Below are 18,180 nucleotides of genomic sequence, written 5' to 3'. Positions count from 1 at the left end.
GGAGGGGGGGGGAGGGCAGAGCAAAGCAAAGCAAAATACCCAGTCTCTCCCTTTGTTCTCATTACGCTGGGGGTGAGTAGGGCTGGGGGTGGGGGGCGCACGCCAAGAGGCGCCAGGAATCCCCCGGGTCTTTCGATTATGATTGTCATTCTGGGTGAGTGGGGGTTTACAGCCAGACCCCCCGCTGCGCGCAATCCCCTTAGCGAGTAATCCACGTGCGGGGGCCGCACCGTAATCCCCGGCGGCGGGTGCAGCGCGGCGGGGGGCGCCCCACGCCCCCTACCCGGGCACAGCCGCCCCCCCGGTCCCTGCGCCCGTCATCCCCCTGCCCCGGGGCGGCCCCGCCGCCAAGGCTCCCCCGGCGCGGCGGCCCGGCGGCACCTGCGGGCATCGGCGGCTCCCGCCCCGCCGGGGCCGTCGCGCTCCCCGCGGGTGAGATCCGCTGCCCGCGGCGTGACCCAGCCCGGTGCGGAGCGCCCTCCGGGGCGGGGCGGGGCGGGGGTCGGCATCCCGGTGCCCGGGGGAGGCTGCCGCCGCCTGCGCGGGGGCGCGGAGGAGAAGGGATCCTCTTTGACGTCAAGCGACCATAATATAATGATCGCTCGTTCATATCCGGGTCCCCGGGCGGCTCCCCCGGGCCGCGCTCGGCCCCGCGCCGCCGCGCAGTGAGGCGGAGGCGGGCAGGGCAGGCAGGGCAGGCAGGGCAGGCAGGGCAGGCAGGGCAGGGCAGGGCGGCCGCCCGGAGGTGGCCGGCGGCGGCGGCGGGGCGGCGAGCGCAGCATGCCCGCCGCCTCAGACGCGCCTGCCTCCTGCCGCCGCTGCCCATGGAGATCGCGCTGGTGACTCTGGAGAACGGCGGCGCCACGGCCATCGCCGGCGGCGAGGATGCGGCGGCCGGCGGCGGTGGAGGCGGCGGCGGCAGCGCTCGGGTCCGGCGGCGGGGCAACTTGCTGCACATCGCCGGCTCCGCCGCGCCGCGCCTGAGCGACGGCAAGGAGGGCGCCCCGCCGCCGGCTGCGAACGAGGAGCGGGAGCAGCCCCCGCCGGCCCCCCGGGAAGACGACGGGAGGCGCCGCAGCGGCAGCGCGGGCAGCAGCAACGGCCGGGCGGCGGCGCGCGGGGCCCCCTCCGCGCCCCAACCGCCGCCCCAGCCGCCGCCCCGCGCCCCGCGCCCCGGTACGGCGGCGGCGGAGATGGGCCCCCCGGAGGAGGGGGGGCACCGCCGGGGCATGGCCATGGCGGCGGCGGGCGACGAGGAGGAGGAGGCGGCGGCGACCCAAGGCGCCATGCACCACCAGCGGGTGCTGATCAACATCTCGGGGCTGCGCTTCGAGACCCAGCTGGGCACCCTCAACCAGTTCCCCGACACGCTGCTGGGGGACCCCGATAAGCGCATGCGCTACTTCGACCCGCTCCGCAACGAGTACTTCTTCGACCGCAACCGGCCCAGCTTCGACGGGATCCTCTACTTCTACCAGTCTGGGGGCAAGCTCCGCCGGCCCGTCAATGTCTCCATTGACGTCTTTGCCGACGAGATCCGCTTCTACCAGCTGGGCGAGGAGGCCATGGAGCGCTTCCGGGAGGATGAGGGCTTCATCAAGGAGGAGGAGAAGCCCCTGCCCCGCAATGAGTTCCAGCGCCAGGTCTGGCTCATCTTTGAGTACCCCGAGAGCTCTAGCTCGGCCCGGGCCATCGCCATCGTCTCCGTGCTGGTCATCCTCATCTCCATCATCACCTTCTGCCTGGAGACCCTGCCAGAATTCAGGGACGAGAGGGAGCTGCCCGTGCCCCTGCCCCCACAAAGTGGAGGTTTGAATGGCACGACCAGGGACTCCCCACCTGTGCAGCCACCCAGTAGCCTCTCTGATCCCTTCTTCATCATCGAGACTACCTGTGTGATCTGGTTCACCTTTGAGCTCCTCGTCCGCTTTTTCGCCTGCCCCAGCAAGCCTGAGTTCTCTCGCAACATCATGAACATTATCGACATTGTGGCCATCATCCCCTACTTCATCACTCTGGGCACTGAGCTGGCCCATGAGCAGCAGCAGCCTGGGGCCGGCAGTAGCAATGGGGGTAGTGGCCAGCAGCAAGCCATGTCCCTGGCCATCCTCAGAGTCATCCGCCTGGTCAGAGTCTTCAGGATCTTCAAGCTCTCCAGGCACTCCAAGGGGCTGCAGATCTTGGGACAGACTTTGAAAGCCAGCATGAGGGAGCTGGGCCTCCTCATCTTCTTCCTCTTTATTGGCGTGATCCTCTTCTCCAGTGCTGTCTACTTTGCTGAGGCAGATGACCCCGAGTCTCATTTCTCCAGCATCCCCGATGCTTTCTGGTGGGCAGTGGTAACCATGACCACTGTGGGCTATGGGGATATGCGACCTGTCACCGTGGGGGGCAAGATTGTGGGCTCCTTGTGTGCCATCGCGGGTGTGCTCACCATCGCCCTGCCTGTCCCTGTCATTGTATCCAACTTCAATTACTTCTACCACCGAGAGACTGATCACGAAGAGCAAGCTGTCCTCAAAGATGAACACAGTAGTGCTCAGGGCAGCACGGCAGGGGGGGGAGATGCGAAGAGAAGATCAAGTAGAAACTCTCTGAACAAATCTGTTGTGCACTTGGAAAACAGTGAGGGGTTCAACAATGGCACCGACTCTTTAGAGAAAACAAATATCAAAGCAAAAAGTAACGTAGATCTCAGAAAATCCCTCTATGCTCTCTGTCTGGACACCAATAGGGAAACAGACCTGTAAGGAGAGGAGAGGGTTAGAGTTCAGAGATGCAGAAGGATTTGCTGGTGTCAGAAACTTCCTACTACAATTATTCTTTTGGTACCAATTAGTTTTTTAAATCAGGCTATATTTTATAAATTGATCACTGTCCTGGGTAGTCCTCCAGGAATACATGTTTTTATGTTCTTTTTCCATGACACAAAGGGTCACCTATTTTTAAAATAGACTAAGAATAAGCTACTCTCCATGATGCAGGAGCTGGTAAATTATGACAGTGCAAAATCTAATTTGTAGCAACTTATTTTAGCAAATGGTGGTCAGTTTTAAATGGGTCATTTGTAAGCAATTCAGTTGCTTCACGTTTAGTATTAAAGAGTTGGGAGATGTGTGTGTGAAGAGTGAATGGATTGGGGGGTGAGGGAGGTTGAGGTTTTTTGTACTGTAGTTTCAAATTGAAATTACTCCAATATATTTTATATCTGTATAACTGTATTTATGGTTGAAAGGGGATTTCTTATTCCTGTGAAATACAACATCGTTAAAGCACTAGGAACATTAGCGGATCAGCACTTTCAGAGTTTTCCACTTGTGATCAGTACAGATCTGGTTATGTAGTATGTGAAGTGATTTTGGTGCTTTTAACCCTATAGCAGAAAATGTCTATTGTCATTGATATGTTAGTTTCTTGTGAGCCTTAAATTATTAAATATTGTAGATATACTTCTTTATAAATAATTTTATTAATTACCTTCCTGTTTCAGAATTTCTAAATAATTCAGTCCTGTGCTTACTGTCCCCACTCATAAAATGTATGTGCAGCTTTTTTTTAATTATCATTATTTTTATTGTAGTTTTACAGTTTTATACCTTCATTATATATTTGGGACTAAAAGAAAAAAATTGATGTCTGCTGTTACTGGTTTCGATCCAAGTGCACAACAGATCAAAAACATGAGGTAGTGAATAGATATATCAAGAAAGTAGAATATGAGTGCAATATCTGCAAAACTATTTTCATTGTACGCTCTAGATTACTTTGGCATGAGTATCAGTCACCTTTATGTATCCATTCCATTTGTGTACACAATTCACTTTTTAATTATCATAGACTGGAAACAGACGGCACTTTAAGAGTCTAACGTGGCATGCCGTGCTACTTAAATAACCATTGCGTGGCTTATATCTTGGACTCAGATGGAAAGCATCACCTATCATCAAAACACATCCTTGTTTTCTTTTATTTCCATACAAAAACTTTTCCAGTGCTGTGGATTTTACAGTTAAGATGTTGCTGAAAGATGAATGACACAGTATCTTCATCGTGATAACACAGCACTGTACAGCTTACTAGTGAAGACTGAAATGAAGCTGCTTCTGTACTTTTAACACAAAGAGCTGTGTTATCATTTTTCTTGCAATGGACATCTCTGTTTTCCCCTCAAATTTCTGTTTTATTGCTGAAGGATATTTCATGCCTTTACCACGTACAGTGGCAGAACAAGACTAGCAGAAAGAGAAGTCTTGATTGTCAGCGCTCAAGGTTTGTTTCTAACAGATTTTCTAATACAACTAAGTAAATACTAAACCAGGATTATAATTTATGCAAGTACCTCAGATGTATGTACTGTGATAAATTTAAATCAGCTTTGCAAAACAGTGTTTTGACATTCTCTCATCTAGACACAAATTCTGCTTACCCACCCCTTACCATGCTGTTCAATGATAATGGCCAAATGCATAATGTTTTTCCTTCCTATTCAGCAAAACAGGCATGGTAAGTGCCAAGCAAGTAGTATTTTTCATGTTTGGTAGAAAGAACTGTCACACAGAGCTCAGCCTAAAACTCAGGCATGAGGGGGAAGGAGGTTGGATCTGGTAATAGAGAACAGGATCATTCACGATAATTTTAGATGTTGTTTTCTTGGTTGGTTTGCTTGCTTATTTAGATGGGGAATAACGCTATAATATGCTGAGAAACTGTCTGCAACAAGACTGACAGACGAATTGCCTAGTCCAGCTGCACTCCAGACTCGGGCAGATCTCCCGTTTGCTTTAGTGGGAGTTTTTGTATCAAGGTGAAATGCAGAATTAGGCCTTTGGTGAAGCTGAATCTAAAATGAAATAAAGAAATGGTATAATTGCCTGTTGCATATGCTAGATTGTTGATGGGCTTACAGTGAAGCTTTTTGCTCAGGCAAGTAGATTTACTTTAAGTGATTAAATTCATCTGACCCACCTGAATAAGTACCAAACAATTCGATGAGTGTTTCAGGATAAGATTTTGGTCATGTCTTCCTCTTAACTACTACCCCCACCTTCCTGACCACTTTTTCTTCCACAGTTTGCTCATCCAGTTGTACCTTGTGATGAATTAGGCTGTCAGCTCCTCAAGAGCAGGGGCAGTGTGTAGATACAGTTCCTTGTTTAACAGTGGAGCCCTGCTTATGGCCAGGGCTTCTGGATATTAATGATTTGAATTAACAAATAACAGTAATTATTGCTATTAGTGGGGTAACACCGATGTAAAACTGATGCAGGTGAAAGCAGATCAGGGCTATGGGGAATGGGTTTTGCTGATTTTAAAAGCATATTGCTGATGGAAAGGGAAAGCCATGTCTTCATTGTTCCTTTTAGTTTTCTTCCTCCTGTTGTGCGCCCTTTTGTTACTCACCCTGACATGGTTCTGTCCTTGTGCAAGTACAGATGCAAGCGCTGCCTTCTCTTCCAGAAGTGGCTTGAGCTCACTAATCTGGACAAAAAATCCAGTGCAGCAACTACAGCAAAGTAGGTCTTTCTCTGTCAAATTAGTGAGTTAGTAAGCAAGTGCCAGAGCCAGTGCAAGGAAGGGATGAGAAGGTCAGAGATGTGGGGAAGTGAGTAAGCAGGAAGGAGTGAAATCCTCACTTTTCAGTGGCAGTGAACTCTTAGATGATCACAACCACTCGTTGAGTCCTACTTCATGTTTGCAGAGATGCCACGGGACTTTGTCCTGCAAGGTGCTGGGGGCCTTTAAATTCCCACTGGAGCCAGTCTGCAAAATTCAGCTCTGGATTCCAGCGTATGTGCCCTGCTATAACTGAGAGCAGAATTTGTCCCAGTCAAGATCAAGCTATGTGACAGCAAGATACCATGTTTGCTGCACAGGGTTCTATAAAAGTTTGTCAAATCATTCCTTGACTTTCAGTTTGATCATGCTATATTTTCCCATAATACAACAACAAAACTTTCCAATAAAAAGCAAACCAATTATTTCAAAATATGGTTGAAAATAATGGTTTGGTTTGGCTTGGCTTTCTAAACAGTTGTCAAGCACAGTTCAGGCAAACTCAGCTTTGACACCTTCTTTACAAGGATGCATAATTTCTGTTGGCTTATAAGGCAGTAAAGGATTTGCTTTCTAATGAGAGAGGTTGCTGCCAGACACTGAGTAATACGACCAGAAACACGGTTAGATCACAGTTCAGCAAATCACTTAGCATGGTCTCAGCTTTAAACACATGCTTAAGTAAAGCATTGTTCAGTAGGTATTTTAGGTGCACTGGTCTTTGAGATTGTCACTTAAATATGAGCTACATGCTCTGCTGAAACATTAGAGCCATCACTTCCCACTGAACTTTAGTGCAAATATTTAGGTACATGGGACAGTTTGTCAGCCTAAAACCAAGTGGTGCTGTAGGACACTGTAATCGGAACACCAGATTATTACTACAGGAAGAGTGCCTGGTTGTGCAGCCACTACTCATAGCAGTCCTTTTGATGTTGCAAACTGAGTACCAGAATTGCCTGCATGAAGAATTGCAACTTTGGCCTGGATGAGAGTGTAATTGAACTTTTCAGCAGTGAGAACCTGCTTTTGCTGTAGTTGGTTTTAGTGTCAAGAAGCTTCATTGAGTTCAGTAGGCAGCTCATATCTGTGTCTGGGGTACAAACAGTGCAAAAGCCTCGTGACATGCCACTGCAAATTTCTGCTGCAAAAGAATATGAGAAAAAGAACCAAACCACTCAGAGAAAGCTCCTGTAAATGTGAAACAGGAAGAGAATTTAGGCTATGTATGCCAATTCTAGGCTTATTACAAGAAGGAAATCTGTCCAAACCATTATTGATTTTATGTTAGCTGACCTGGAATGAATAGCAAGCTGAATAAAACCTCTTTAGAATATCAAAAGCCACAAGATATCAGAGCTTAATGAATAGCAAATTATTGCAAGTATAAAAAAACAACCTCAAAACCAAAACCCAACACTTTTTTTTGTAAACTCTTTTGACTAGGAGCTACAACACGAAAGATTTCTCACCCCAGACATGCCTATATGCCATAGTTATTAATGGTTTGTCATCTTGTGTGGGACAGTATGTACTGAAATGCATTACCCTTCCATTCTTCCATTTTAGGAATGCTGAAGTGGATATACTTTTGGGTCACCAGTAATGTAAGTTTAGTTTGCTTAGCCTGGCCCCAAGGGGAGTCTACATTCCCATTTCACTTTTCCATCATTCTAAAAAAATGATAAAACAGTAACTAACAGTTACGTAACACCATTCATCTCCTAGTGCTTTATGAACAATGGTACAATGATCTGTATAGAGACATCGTAAAGAAAAGGCTGTGGAAGGGAAGAATGAGGCTTTCAAAGGGGGAGAGGGCTAGGAGTGGCACAAAAGTGAGTGCGCTTGGCTGGACTGGGACATCTAAAATGTGAGATGTCAGGGAGGGAGGGGAGGGAGGAGAGAGATTCACCCTCTGGTCTCCTTTCTGGTCTCCTGCATGGCTCTTGGCTCTGCAAGCAAGGGCTGTATGCCAGCATCTGTGCACTGTGACCCATCTGGTGGGGTCACTGAACACAGAGGGAGAGTTAATGCTGCTTTGAGCAGCATGAACAAATCCCTATTTTGTGTGCGCTTTTTATTTGGACTCTGTAAGAAGAAAATGGCACTTCTGCTGGCTCTTCCCTGGACCCTTGTGCTGCAAACACTGTTGTGGTGGTGGTGGTGGTGATGATGGGGGCTCTTGATTCACAGCACACTGAGCACTGCTCTGAAGGAGCTTCCCTGCTCCACGCACTGCCATTCACCTCGTTAGGTAACAAAACAAGTATCAGTGCACTTTCACAAAAACGTGTATGTATGCAAAAAGCCTTCCTCTTCTGAAACCTATCAGTGAAGCTGGTTCTGAGGTAAAACAGGGAGACTGCTTCGTGGCATGCAACAGTGCCATTGAGCCATAGGGAGGAATGTTAGCTACCCAGCTGAAATTTGTTCAGGTAATTTGGCAAGATATTCTGACCAGTAGTGAAAATTGACAAGGGGCTGCAGGCAGATTGCTGCCACCCTTAGGGTATAATGACAGGAGGGCTTTAAAGACATAATGAAGACTTTGGCCTTGCTACTTGGCCAGTGATGGGACTGGTATATTTTATGGCAGTCAGTGTGTTGGAGACACCTTACTAATAACAAGGTTGATGCTGTTCAGGACGGAGGGGCAGCAAGGAAACTGCGAGATAAAGCTTTAAGAGCATCTGCCTGCCTTTGGTTCAGCTTCAGCCTGGCATTGTGTTTCCAGTTTCACTAACCTCCCTCCATAGGCTAACTTAGCTACGAATGTTTATAAAATGAAATAGAAACGGTCTTTGTAATAATATAGACTATAAAAAATCAAAATCTTTGTTCCAAAATCATTCTGCCAAGGCTTATGTTGTATTCAGCACCACAAAATATTTTTTAGAGTATGCCATTCAGTGTGTTTGTAACTTTTGTAAGGTTTGGTTTTGCGTTGTTTTGGGGCTTTTTTTTTTTCTTTTTTTTTGTTTGTTTGTTTGTTTTGGGTTTTTTGTTTGTTTTTGTGTATTTGTTTGTTTATGGTTTTGGTTTTTTTGTTACTTTCTTGCTGTATGCATTAACTGCTCCCCAGTTTTCCTTGTCAGCTTGTTAAATTTCTGTTGCTCTTATCTTAATTTGGGACCTAATGGTGCTGATACTCTTCAGTGAACCTGGGTCATACTGATACCAGTGTGTGAACTTACAGTAGGAATAAACACAGAAATTCTCCAGTAACTACCTGTGGGTCCATTGGCCAGAACACCCCTCATATTTGTATGATACAACATTGTAAAAAAATATGGGCATTGTATCATTAAAATCATAGGAAATTAGAAGCTTTATGCTAATTGGAATAGGAAAAAAGTAAAGCTCATAACAATATGACCAAAGAATTAACTGGAATTAGAAGTTGCAAAAATAAGTATCAACTTGTTTAAAGAAAAAGAACAGCTTTCATACATAATTAGTATATGTATTGCAGTGCTTTCTTGCTTCTGCAATCTAGCAGTGTCCTTATTTGGTACTTTTTGGTTCCCAGGTATCTATACTGTATTTTTACCAGGGCTGAAAAAGGCAAAACCAGAGGCAGACCCAGAGCTGTTGTGAACCAGTGCGCTGAAGATGGCTTGTTTGCCTGGGAACATTTTTGTTTTCTCAGTAATACCAAGGGATACAATAAAAGCTCATTTTTCTCTTCGTAAGTACTGCAAATAAGCATGTTTGTATAGTTGGCATGGCTTGGTTGGAATCGCCTGAGGATCAAACGCATTATCTACAGCTCCAGATCCCCACCACAGTATCAGCACTGCCTAAGTTTGGTTTGTCCCCCACTGTTGTAAATGTATGGCAGTTGATTCTGTGCTTGCACCAGCTTGTGTGCCACTTTTCTTTGAAATGAGAGCTCAGCTGCCTCTGTAAGGTAATCTCATGTTTTTGTGAATGTGATGAATCTGACTCAGCAAGGAGTTTGCTATTCTGCATTCTAAAATCCCATTCCGGGGCACAATGAACAGGTAGTCCAACTTAGGACTAGCTTTGCATCCCCAGCTTTGGGGCTTTCTTTAAGAACTTTGTGCTAGGGACAGATACCTGAATGTTGTTCTGTTTGATGCCTGGTGAATCCAAAACAGAGCTGTTAAAATCCAGTGACTCTGACTGCAATCTTGTTTCCATTGTTCTGAAAGAGGTGCAACATTCTTTGTTTTCAGTGAATTTCTCCTTATTGACTTGGTGTGAAGTTAAAATGAGGTTATCCTTTCCAATGGAACAATGTTACTTTGCATTTTCAGCAAATTGACCTGGTTTCCAGAAATGACCTAATCTAATAGTAAAGTAAGTGATATTCCTAGATGGCAACAAAGTGTTTCCATTAGATCATGGGCTTCCCAGCGCACATAGTCTGTATGATTACTGCAGAATTAATAATTTTCCCGATAGAATTTAGAATTTACCAAAAGTAATCTGCAAATTCTGTTCTGTATTAGTAATTGAGTCATGTTCACCATCATCAGGAGGATGTCTCCAATTAAATCAGTGCAGGTTGTAACCCTTGTCTGACATGCAGAAGACAAAAATAAAGATATGTCTCGTTTCCATGTTTTACCTACAGTATGAACGAGACGGTCAGTTGCAATCTTGCGGGAAACAGCTTTTAAGCAGCTAGGGATAACTGCACGTTTTTTATAAACATTCTGTTTTGTTTTCTCCTCTGTAGTTTATGTCACCCATTGTAGTCCCTTTCACATGAGTAATGACGTAGACCCAGAGTTCCTCAGTCTTCACTGATATTATCTGAGAAGATGCAGATATTCAAGATGAAGAGTTGCTTTTGAAAATATGGGTGATATGCATTTTTGCCATCTCTTCCAAGTCCAGTTATTTTGTTCTTGGAATACCTTGGCTCTTACCCTTTGGATTTGCACCTCACTGTTCACTTCCTCCCTTTGCTTTTGTCACACAGTATATTTCATAGTGGTAGCAGTCATTACTGCAGAGCAGTAAGTGGCAGAGCTGTGCTGCTGCTGGACATGGTAGGTATGATTAGTGCTGGGCGTTCTACAGCTGCCTCCCTTCAGCTGCAGATGGATGGGTCGTTATAGCCGATTGTGTTAAAATTGACATAAGAAAGTGTGTTGCTAGAGAAGTCACCTTGGATGGAAACCTGTAATAATTCCCCTCTCAAGATGGTGGTAATTCTACCCTCCTCCAGTTTTCTGACAAAGCCAATTTGGAGATATTGTTGTTGAAGTAATGTTCTCTTCTGTCACATCATGTCTCCAACCCAGGCCAGGCAGCAGCATTTCCATGTGCTCTGTTTCCTGTAGGTGAGGAGTGCAATGAAACCTTGCAGCTCTTCTCACGAGAATACAGTTGCGTAATAACTACTCACATTCACAGCTGCAGTTTGTATGAAGATATTGGAAGAAAAGATGCAAGTTAAATATACTAGATTGATAGCACAGCTATCTAGGGGTCTCAGGTACATACAGAGAGCAGAGGCTGGTAATGTTAAAATTCCTTCCTTTATATGGTTACACGTCAATGGTGGTGTCCTAGCACTTAGTAATTCCTCCAGAAAAGTCTCTCAAATCCATACCAGGGTTTTCTTTGCTCCCTCCAGTGTTAGTAGGGATTAGTTAGATTCTACCATACTTAATTCTCTCAAGCAACTTCAATGAATTTAAAACCCCTTCCACCTCCTCTTCCTCTCCCTCCTCCCTCTTTAATTCTAAGTAGAAATGCATGTGATTGGGAAGAGCAGCTGAAAATAATTTGAATTATTTAAGCAGTGTAGCCTTATAATTTTTTTCTGTCTTGTTTAGAATCATTTGAAAATCTGAGGGGGTGTAATTGAGGGAAGGCTTTAATGCAAATTTGCAGAGGAAATTTTATGAGTTCCTTAGTTCAGAAGACACTATAATTGTCAAGGCAGTATGGCATAAGAGTCTTATTTAAAGAAAGATTAATGTGAAAATATGTGTTGTTATTATTATTTTATCATTATGCAATTATACCTTTGAATGTTTTAATTAGGAAATAAAATCTTTAACGTGCTGAGAAATTCTGTCCATGCAAGATAATGATGCAAAGAAACAGTCAGTCTGGAGAGTGACAAAGATTGTTCTGGGAAGGAATGCCCTCAAGCTAAAGCTTAGCCACTGTGCTTTGAAGGAGACAACATTATTTGAGCCAAACAAGAAGCAAAAGGAAGAGCAGGAATCTATAGCTGAGATACCAGGGTGTTTGCCTGAAAGGGATGGTGGCTCCCACAGCTGTTTCTGGATTTCAGCTGCCTGGCAAAAAACCTACACAATATCTCTCAGGATCATGTGTAAATAGTCTGCTCCATTCTTTGAAAGAAAGGATACAGGTACTTGTCTTTAGGAGAGTGTGCTGAAGTGTGGATCCAGAGCAGAGACTGGCATCTTCCTGCAGGTTTGGGGGAGTAAGTCCCTGTAAACAGCAAAATTTTGTTCAGATTCCCATCACCCGCTTGCCTCACAGGGCATCTCAAAATGACCTGTTCCTTGGGTTAAGATGCTAACTTTTGTGTCTCTGCTGCCAGTGCATTGAATACTTAGAGATGCCCCAAACCTCCCTGTGGGCAAAAACTCTGTAGCCAAGGCATTTCAAACTGGATTTCTCTGGAGCTGAGAACAGCACCAATTCTTCAGTGGCCTTATCTATCTATGACGTGTGAAGCACAGAGGAGCCTTGACAGGTGTGCATAGCTTGCTCACATATAGTAGTTGCAACAGGTAAACTATTGCAGTAATTTTGCTGTTGTTATTACACAATGGAAAGGTGTTATTTATTATCAGAAGCTAATTAATTTTCTAACTTGGTCTGAGAGTTTTTCTATGATAGCAGAATTTATTTGGCTGCCTAATAGAGTGTTCACAAGCTTGTCCTGGTTGGGTTTTGGGGGATTTCCCCCCCCCCCCCCCCCCCATGAAATTTTAGTTGTCTTCTTGATGTTTTGAATTGAAAACATCTTAAACAGATGCTGGAAGAATACCAGGCGATGTAAGAAGGGTCTCAGTGATGCATGCTGGTAGTGGAGCAGAGGCTGAGGAGCATAGAATTTTGGAGCATGAGAAAGAAACCTCTTTGGAAGGCTTGGAAACACTGTGCATTTCAAAATGGAATTTGCACTGCTTCATGCTAGTGGAAAATGGGGTAGCTTCTGTTCTTAATAAGGAAGTTAGATATTTGACTAAGGAGGAGATAGGAATTCTCATAGACATCCTGACTGCATCTATATTAGAAAATTAAATGTGCCCAGGACCTTTCTCTGGCACTGAGGTCAATTGGCATGCAACAGCCTGTGTTCATACTATTAGACTGTCCCTCTAAAACAAGGTGGCTGGAGGCAGGCTGCCTGATGGGCTCAGTTCCTGGCCTGTGCTGATTCCCAGATGGTGCCTAGAAGGTATTTGGGAGAGAGCTCTTTGGTACAGGCTTAGAAGTGTGACCAGTAGTATTTAACAGTATAGTTGATTCTGATAAATTAATTGCCTGGGAACATTCCCTCAGACTGTTTAACTGACAAGCGTAGATAATGCCTGAGCAATTCACACAAGGCTGAGAAGTGTGCTCTGTTTTGATGCTACATGGAATCTTGCCCTCAGGAAATTTCTTGGAGTATATTAAAAGCTTTGCACATTTACGCTTTCTTGCCTTAAAAAATAGTATCTCTATTCATTGAGCAAATTATTTCTGCAGAAATCTCTTCTCCTCTAATTCTTCTTCCACCTGAGCTCATGTGTATGCAACTATACTACAAGTCACCCCACAGAACCCCAACATTTCCAAGTGCAAATGGAGGAGCACAAGTGAATCTGACAGTAAGAGCAGAATAGTGTTGGGTTTTTTTTCTTTTTTTTCTGATTTTCCTGTCTGCACAGCCCTAGTGTAGGCTATACCTTGTGTTCCAGTCACTGCATCTTGTAATTCTGCTTAGGAACTGTGATGCAGTTGAGGCCCAGGTAGCCAAGCACATCCCCTGTTCTTGCCATCTGGCAGGCTGCACTAGAAAATAACTGGAAATTAAAAAAAAAAACAACAAACAGACAACAAAATAAGAGACTGGGGATACACTTCTAACTGCATTCAAAGAAATTCAAGCAGGATGAGACCTGCAGAGATTTACTGAGGCCAGCCTCCTTCCCAAATTGATGCTCAGCCTCACATGAATGATCTGCAGATGTTTGCTTGGCCTGTACCTGACACAGACAAGGCCTGTACCTGACACAAACTGTGGGTTAAGTTTGCTTCCCTTTGCATATATGCTAAAAGGATAATTTGGTAATAAACTAATTGCAAATGTAAAGGAGAGTAGCTAAAGATCAAAACAGATAAGTACTTTCTGAGCATTGTCAGCTTCCAAATGGCTTTGACTTCTCTAAATCCGTGGAGATAGCCTCAGAAGAACGTGCGTGCAAGTAAGGACTGGTCTGAAAGCATCGCCAGGCTTCCTTTACAAAGCATTGGGATTTCGGATGTAATACTGGAAACAAAACTGTTACAAGCATGTGTAACTGTATTACTGCTTCTAGTGCTGTGGAAATCACGGCCCACCCAGCACAGGCAGGAAGTAAGCCACCACTAGAATTCTTCTTTAACTTCAAGGTGAATCTATATGCCAGCAGTTGCTCTGCTGCGGTCCCCAGGGACTGGAATATTAGTTAAGTTCAGTCAGACTGGGAAGAAGTATGCATGTCTAGGAGCAAAATTCCACTTGACATCTTTTCGGACACTGTAATTTGTGGATTTTGCAGGTCTAACTGCAATAATTTAAGATGTTAATGCTGTCAGCCTCACCAACAAAGAGGTGAGAAGCAAGGCCCTCTGAAGGGGCCGCTAAGGGCAAGTGAACCTATCAATGGGTTTTTATTTTTTAGTTTTTGTATACCCAAGCATCCCATTGAGCTTCCACTGAACACTGTCCTTCTCCTGATGACTCATTTTTCTCCTTTGTCTCATTCCTCTGGGAGAGGTTGTCATCCTTCAGTAGGACTGGCAGGACAAGACTTCTGAGTACTGAGGGCCTGTTTGATGCTGGTAAATGTTCTGGACAACAGAACTTGCCAGCTGAGGGATTTCTGCTGTGGAGGTGGTTTTCTCCAGCAGATGGGTGGGCAGATAGCTTAGTGTGGGGGTCATGTCTTAGGTGACTACAGCAAAGGCCACCAAAACCTGGGGTCTGGAATGCTGAGGTCTGACATCTGGGAAGTGTCTGATGAAACTTTTTATGCAGGATATCAGTCTTTAAAGTCTGTTTCGACAACAATTAAGGTTAAAACCTCCGTTTATCATGTTTATGTATTATTTAATATTTAGGCACAGGATACCTACTTAAAATGGACATGTAAATAACATGTAGATTGCCAAGAAAGTAAAAGTATAATTCAAGAGCCAAACTCATCTTGGAGGCAATGGACAAAATCCCCATTGGAGCCAGTAAGGAAGGGGGGGCTTTCTATTTATTTCCCCTAGAGAGAGAAGTTGTAAAGTCATTTTGCAGCATCCATGGACAGTGAAATATATATTTAAAATATTTCAGAAGCACATCCTGATCTCTATTCACTCTGTATTTGTGGATTAGTTCTACTAATCTACAAGTCAACATCTACTCCATTGCAGGAATCCTACTCAGATGGACTCGAGGGCTGCAGTCATACCGTTTGTTTTCCTTGAGTCTTGACAGACCAAATTAAATAGAGATCTCTCTTACAGGGATAGCATGCTGACAGCATGTGCTGTGGGGAGAAGAGAGTGTGGAAACAATATTGCTTATTGCCTGAACTCAGCTAGCAAAATGGCAGCACAGCATGTCTCATTCGTCTGCACTAGGTTCTCAGGCAAAACAGGTGATGCTGGGAAGGTGTGTGAAGGGTCTGAATTTGGAAGAGAAAATAATTGGAGGCTGATGACTGGAACAAAATGCTCAAGCCAAAATGCTTCCTCCCTGGGGAAACTCTCCCACAGTCAGATGTAGTGTTGTTTAGCTGCCTGGTTTTAATTCCAGGACTGTGAAGAAAGCATCCTGGCTCTTAAGGCCCTGCCTGGGACATTTTTTGTGTGCTGTTGGGTAACAAACGCAAACATACAGGAATCAAGCTTGAACAAGAAACTCACGCACCATCCACTTCTCATTCCCGAACCCATACTATTGCCTTGTCTGATTTTTTCTTATTGAATTGTCTTTGGTGTAAAATCACACTGTAAAATTTCCTCCTGTTATTTGCGTAGAGCTCAGAGGCAGGAGCCAATGCAACATACTTTGAATTTGTTTTCCTTTTTAGAAGGGGCTTGCATTTTGGACTTTTTTTTTTTTCCAGGCTAATGTACATCTGATGTCAGGCTTCCCAGATGAGAATGGTTAGACTGGCGTTGACATTTTTAGAAATATGTGCGAATGGAAAAATATCCTGGGAGTGCTGCCAATGGCTGATTCTGTAAAGTTTTAGTCTCTGTCGAATAGGAGACATGAGCCAGGTACCTTTACTGAAAAGAAGCCTTACTTGTGAAGTGTCTCTGCTCAGGTGTGTGCTGTGCATACCTTCTCAATTTAAGGAGAGGGCTGGCATGAATTCCAGCAGGCTGTGTGACTCATTCAGGCAATATTCAATTCCCCTTTCTGACCAGATGATAAACAGCCAATTAGCATCTTCCCCAAAGGGAGGAACAACAGCAAATGATCCTGGCAAAAAATGGATTTTCCAAGGTTTAACGGGGAGGATAACAAACAGAGCGATTCAGACAGATCTCCTGCCTGATGTGTGGCTGTTCTTTCCAGTATGGTGCTGACGTGACTGGGACAGAACAGTGTAAAGTTGAGTTGATCTGCAGTGAATCAAGCCCGCAGCTTTCCATTTCACAGCGAGATGGTAGAATTCGGAGGATGAGTGCAGCTGATTAATGGTGCTATGAATGTCAATAATTTTTATGGGCTTTGCAGTACGCTCATTTTGACTGCCTCATCAGAGCAAATGTCTTGTTAACAGATAGTAGGCTTTCACACAGGGCAGGTCAAACGCTGCTTTCCTTGAAGAAAAGTAGACCACCCGAAGTGAACAGGGGGTTGTACAGGGGTTAAACCCTTGCAGGGCGTGCTCTGAGGGTGCAATATCAGTGCTCACTGAGAATACATTGGCTGTCTATATCCAGAGCTACAGCCGGCTCCCGCTGAGTTGCTGGCTCTGTTGAGTTTGGATCGCAGCAGGAGCCTGGGGCCAGGAGCTGGTGCTTTTCACTGAGGCAAAACAGTGCTCAGTGAGTGGCAGGGCCTTGCAGCTCCAGCTGAGCTCAGTGCTGAGCTCGGTCTGCTGACTGGCAGTGTCTTGCCTCTGTGAGAAGCAGGATCTGCTGAGTTGCTCCGTGGGTCAGTGCTCAACAGGAGTAGCAGCTCTCCTTGTGGAGAGCATATTGCATGCAGCATTGATGTATGGCAGAATTCTTTTTGCAGCGTGGTCTTGCACACCACTGTTCTCCCAACACTATCTGTCTTTTGCAGAGTCGGCAGTCTCTTTCCCATCATCATCTCTCTTCTGTTTGCCTTATGCTCACATGTTGACAAGGCTGAGTGGATGTGGTGGTGCCTGGTGCTGCACACACCAGCCCGTGTGCTATGGTGTGCATGTTCTGGCCTTGGCAGAGCTCCCGGGGCCACCTCGTGCTGTGGATGGCTCTCCACAAAGGGACACCGTGGCTTAGCAGTGGCCTTCGCAGGAAGTTTAGATACGGCTGTTTTCGCACATTGTTTGCTGGTGGGATCGCTCTGTAACTGCTGCACGGAGCACCACAGAAACAGATTATATCAGAGTTACAGAAAACAGTATGTTGAACTCAACTGGGTTCACTCTGATTCATTTTGGAGAAGGGTTTGGTGGTTTCTAAGGGAAACAAAGTTTTTTTAGTTACTCTTTTGATCATCGGTAACTTTTGAGCTTGTTAGCTATTTTCAGCCAAATTTGGCAAAGGCACACCAGCCTTGAAGAAAATAATGTTTTTTTACAACTTTTGTAAAGGTAGCTGACTACATGGGGGAAAGAAAGATCTGAATTAGTACTGCTTCTGTTAGGGAAAAGCTGTGGCATTAGTTCGTCTAAATTGTTGCTCTATCAAAACAGGAAAGACATGATGAATGAAATATGCTATCAACCCGGGTATGTTTGCAGACTTCTCTGAAGTGTAGCAAATACTGATTAGATGGGATTTACAGAATAACAGCAAGAAGCAGATTTGTGCTTACCAATAAGGCAAGTAGTGGCTTGCATATTGAGACAGAGTTCCTTCCTTCCTTCTAGCAGTACTTTCAGAACATTTTTCAGACCTCTAACTTGTTCTAAAGTCTGTTGTAATTGGGCAGGGGGCAGAGAGAACAAGCCCTCTTGATTTCAGTGAGTTTGTGGTCAGGTTTGTCATGGTCCATCTCATACCATCCTGGTGTTTTACAAGCTGAGGAAACAAAACCTTGAAATTAAAGCTCGTGTCCTTTTCAGCTGCATTGGAATGATGAGCTTGGAGGGGTAGGAGGAAGGAGAGGAAGGCTGGATCTTTACTATTGGACTTTAAATAGATTGTGGTTGAGTACATTGGCTTGCATGCCCCTTAGCAGCCCTGCACAGC

The 18,180-nt window shown here is 45.2% G+C and overlaps 1 protein-coding gene across 3 annotated transcripts in view; it reads left to right on the top strand.

Moving 5' to 3' along the window:
• The first annotated feature begins 711 nt into the window (after window positions 1-711).
• Window positions 712-18,180, top strand: part of LOC101924671 (potassium voltage-gated channel subfamily A member 5) — a 29,426-nt gene continuing 11,957 nt past the window's right edge. For 2 of the 3 annotated variants that reach the window (XM_013297024.3, XM_027782880.2), the window contains exon 1: window positions 712-4,269. In XM_013297024.3, coding sequence (XP_013152478.3) covers window positions 825-2,750 — 1,926 coding nt within the window. In that variant the 5' untranslated portion in view covers window positions 712-824 and the 3' untranslated portion in view covers window positions 2,751-4,269. Of the gene's footprint in view, window positions 4,270-9,109; window positions 9,245-18,180 lie in introns of all 3 variants that reach the window. The other variant, XM_027782881.2, reaches the window with a different exon arrangement.

The sequence above is a fragment of the Falco peregrinus genome, chromosome 6 (assembly GCF_023634155.1).
Source record: "Falco peregrinus isolate bFalPer1 chromosome 6, bFalPer1.pri, whole genome shotgun sequence".
Taxonomy (NCBI): domain Eukaryota; kingdom Metazoa; phylum Chordata; class Aves; order Falconiformes; family Falconidae; genus Falco; species Falco peregrinus.
The sequence above is the reverse complement of the archived record's forward strand: the minus strand, read 5'-3'. Positions and strand labels throughout refer to the sequence as shown.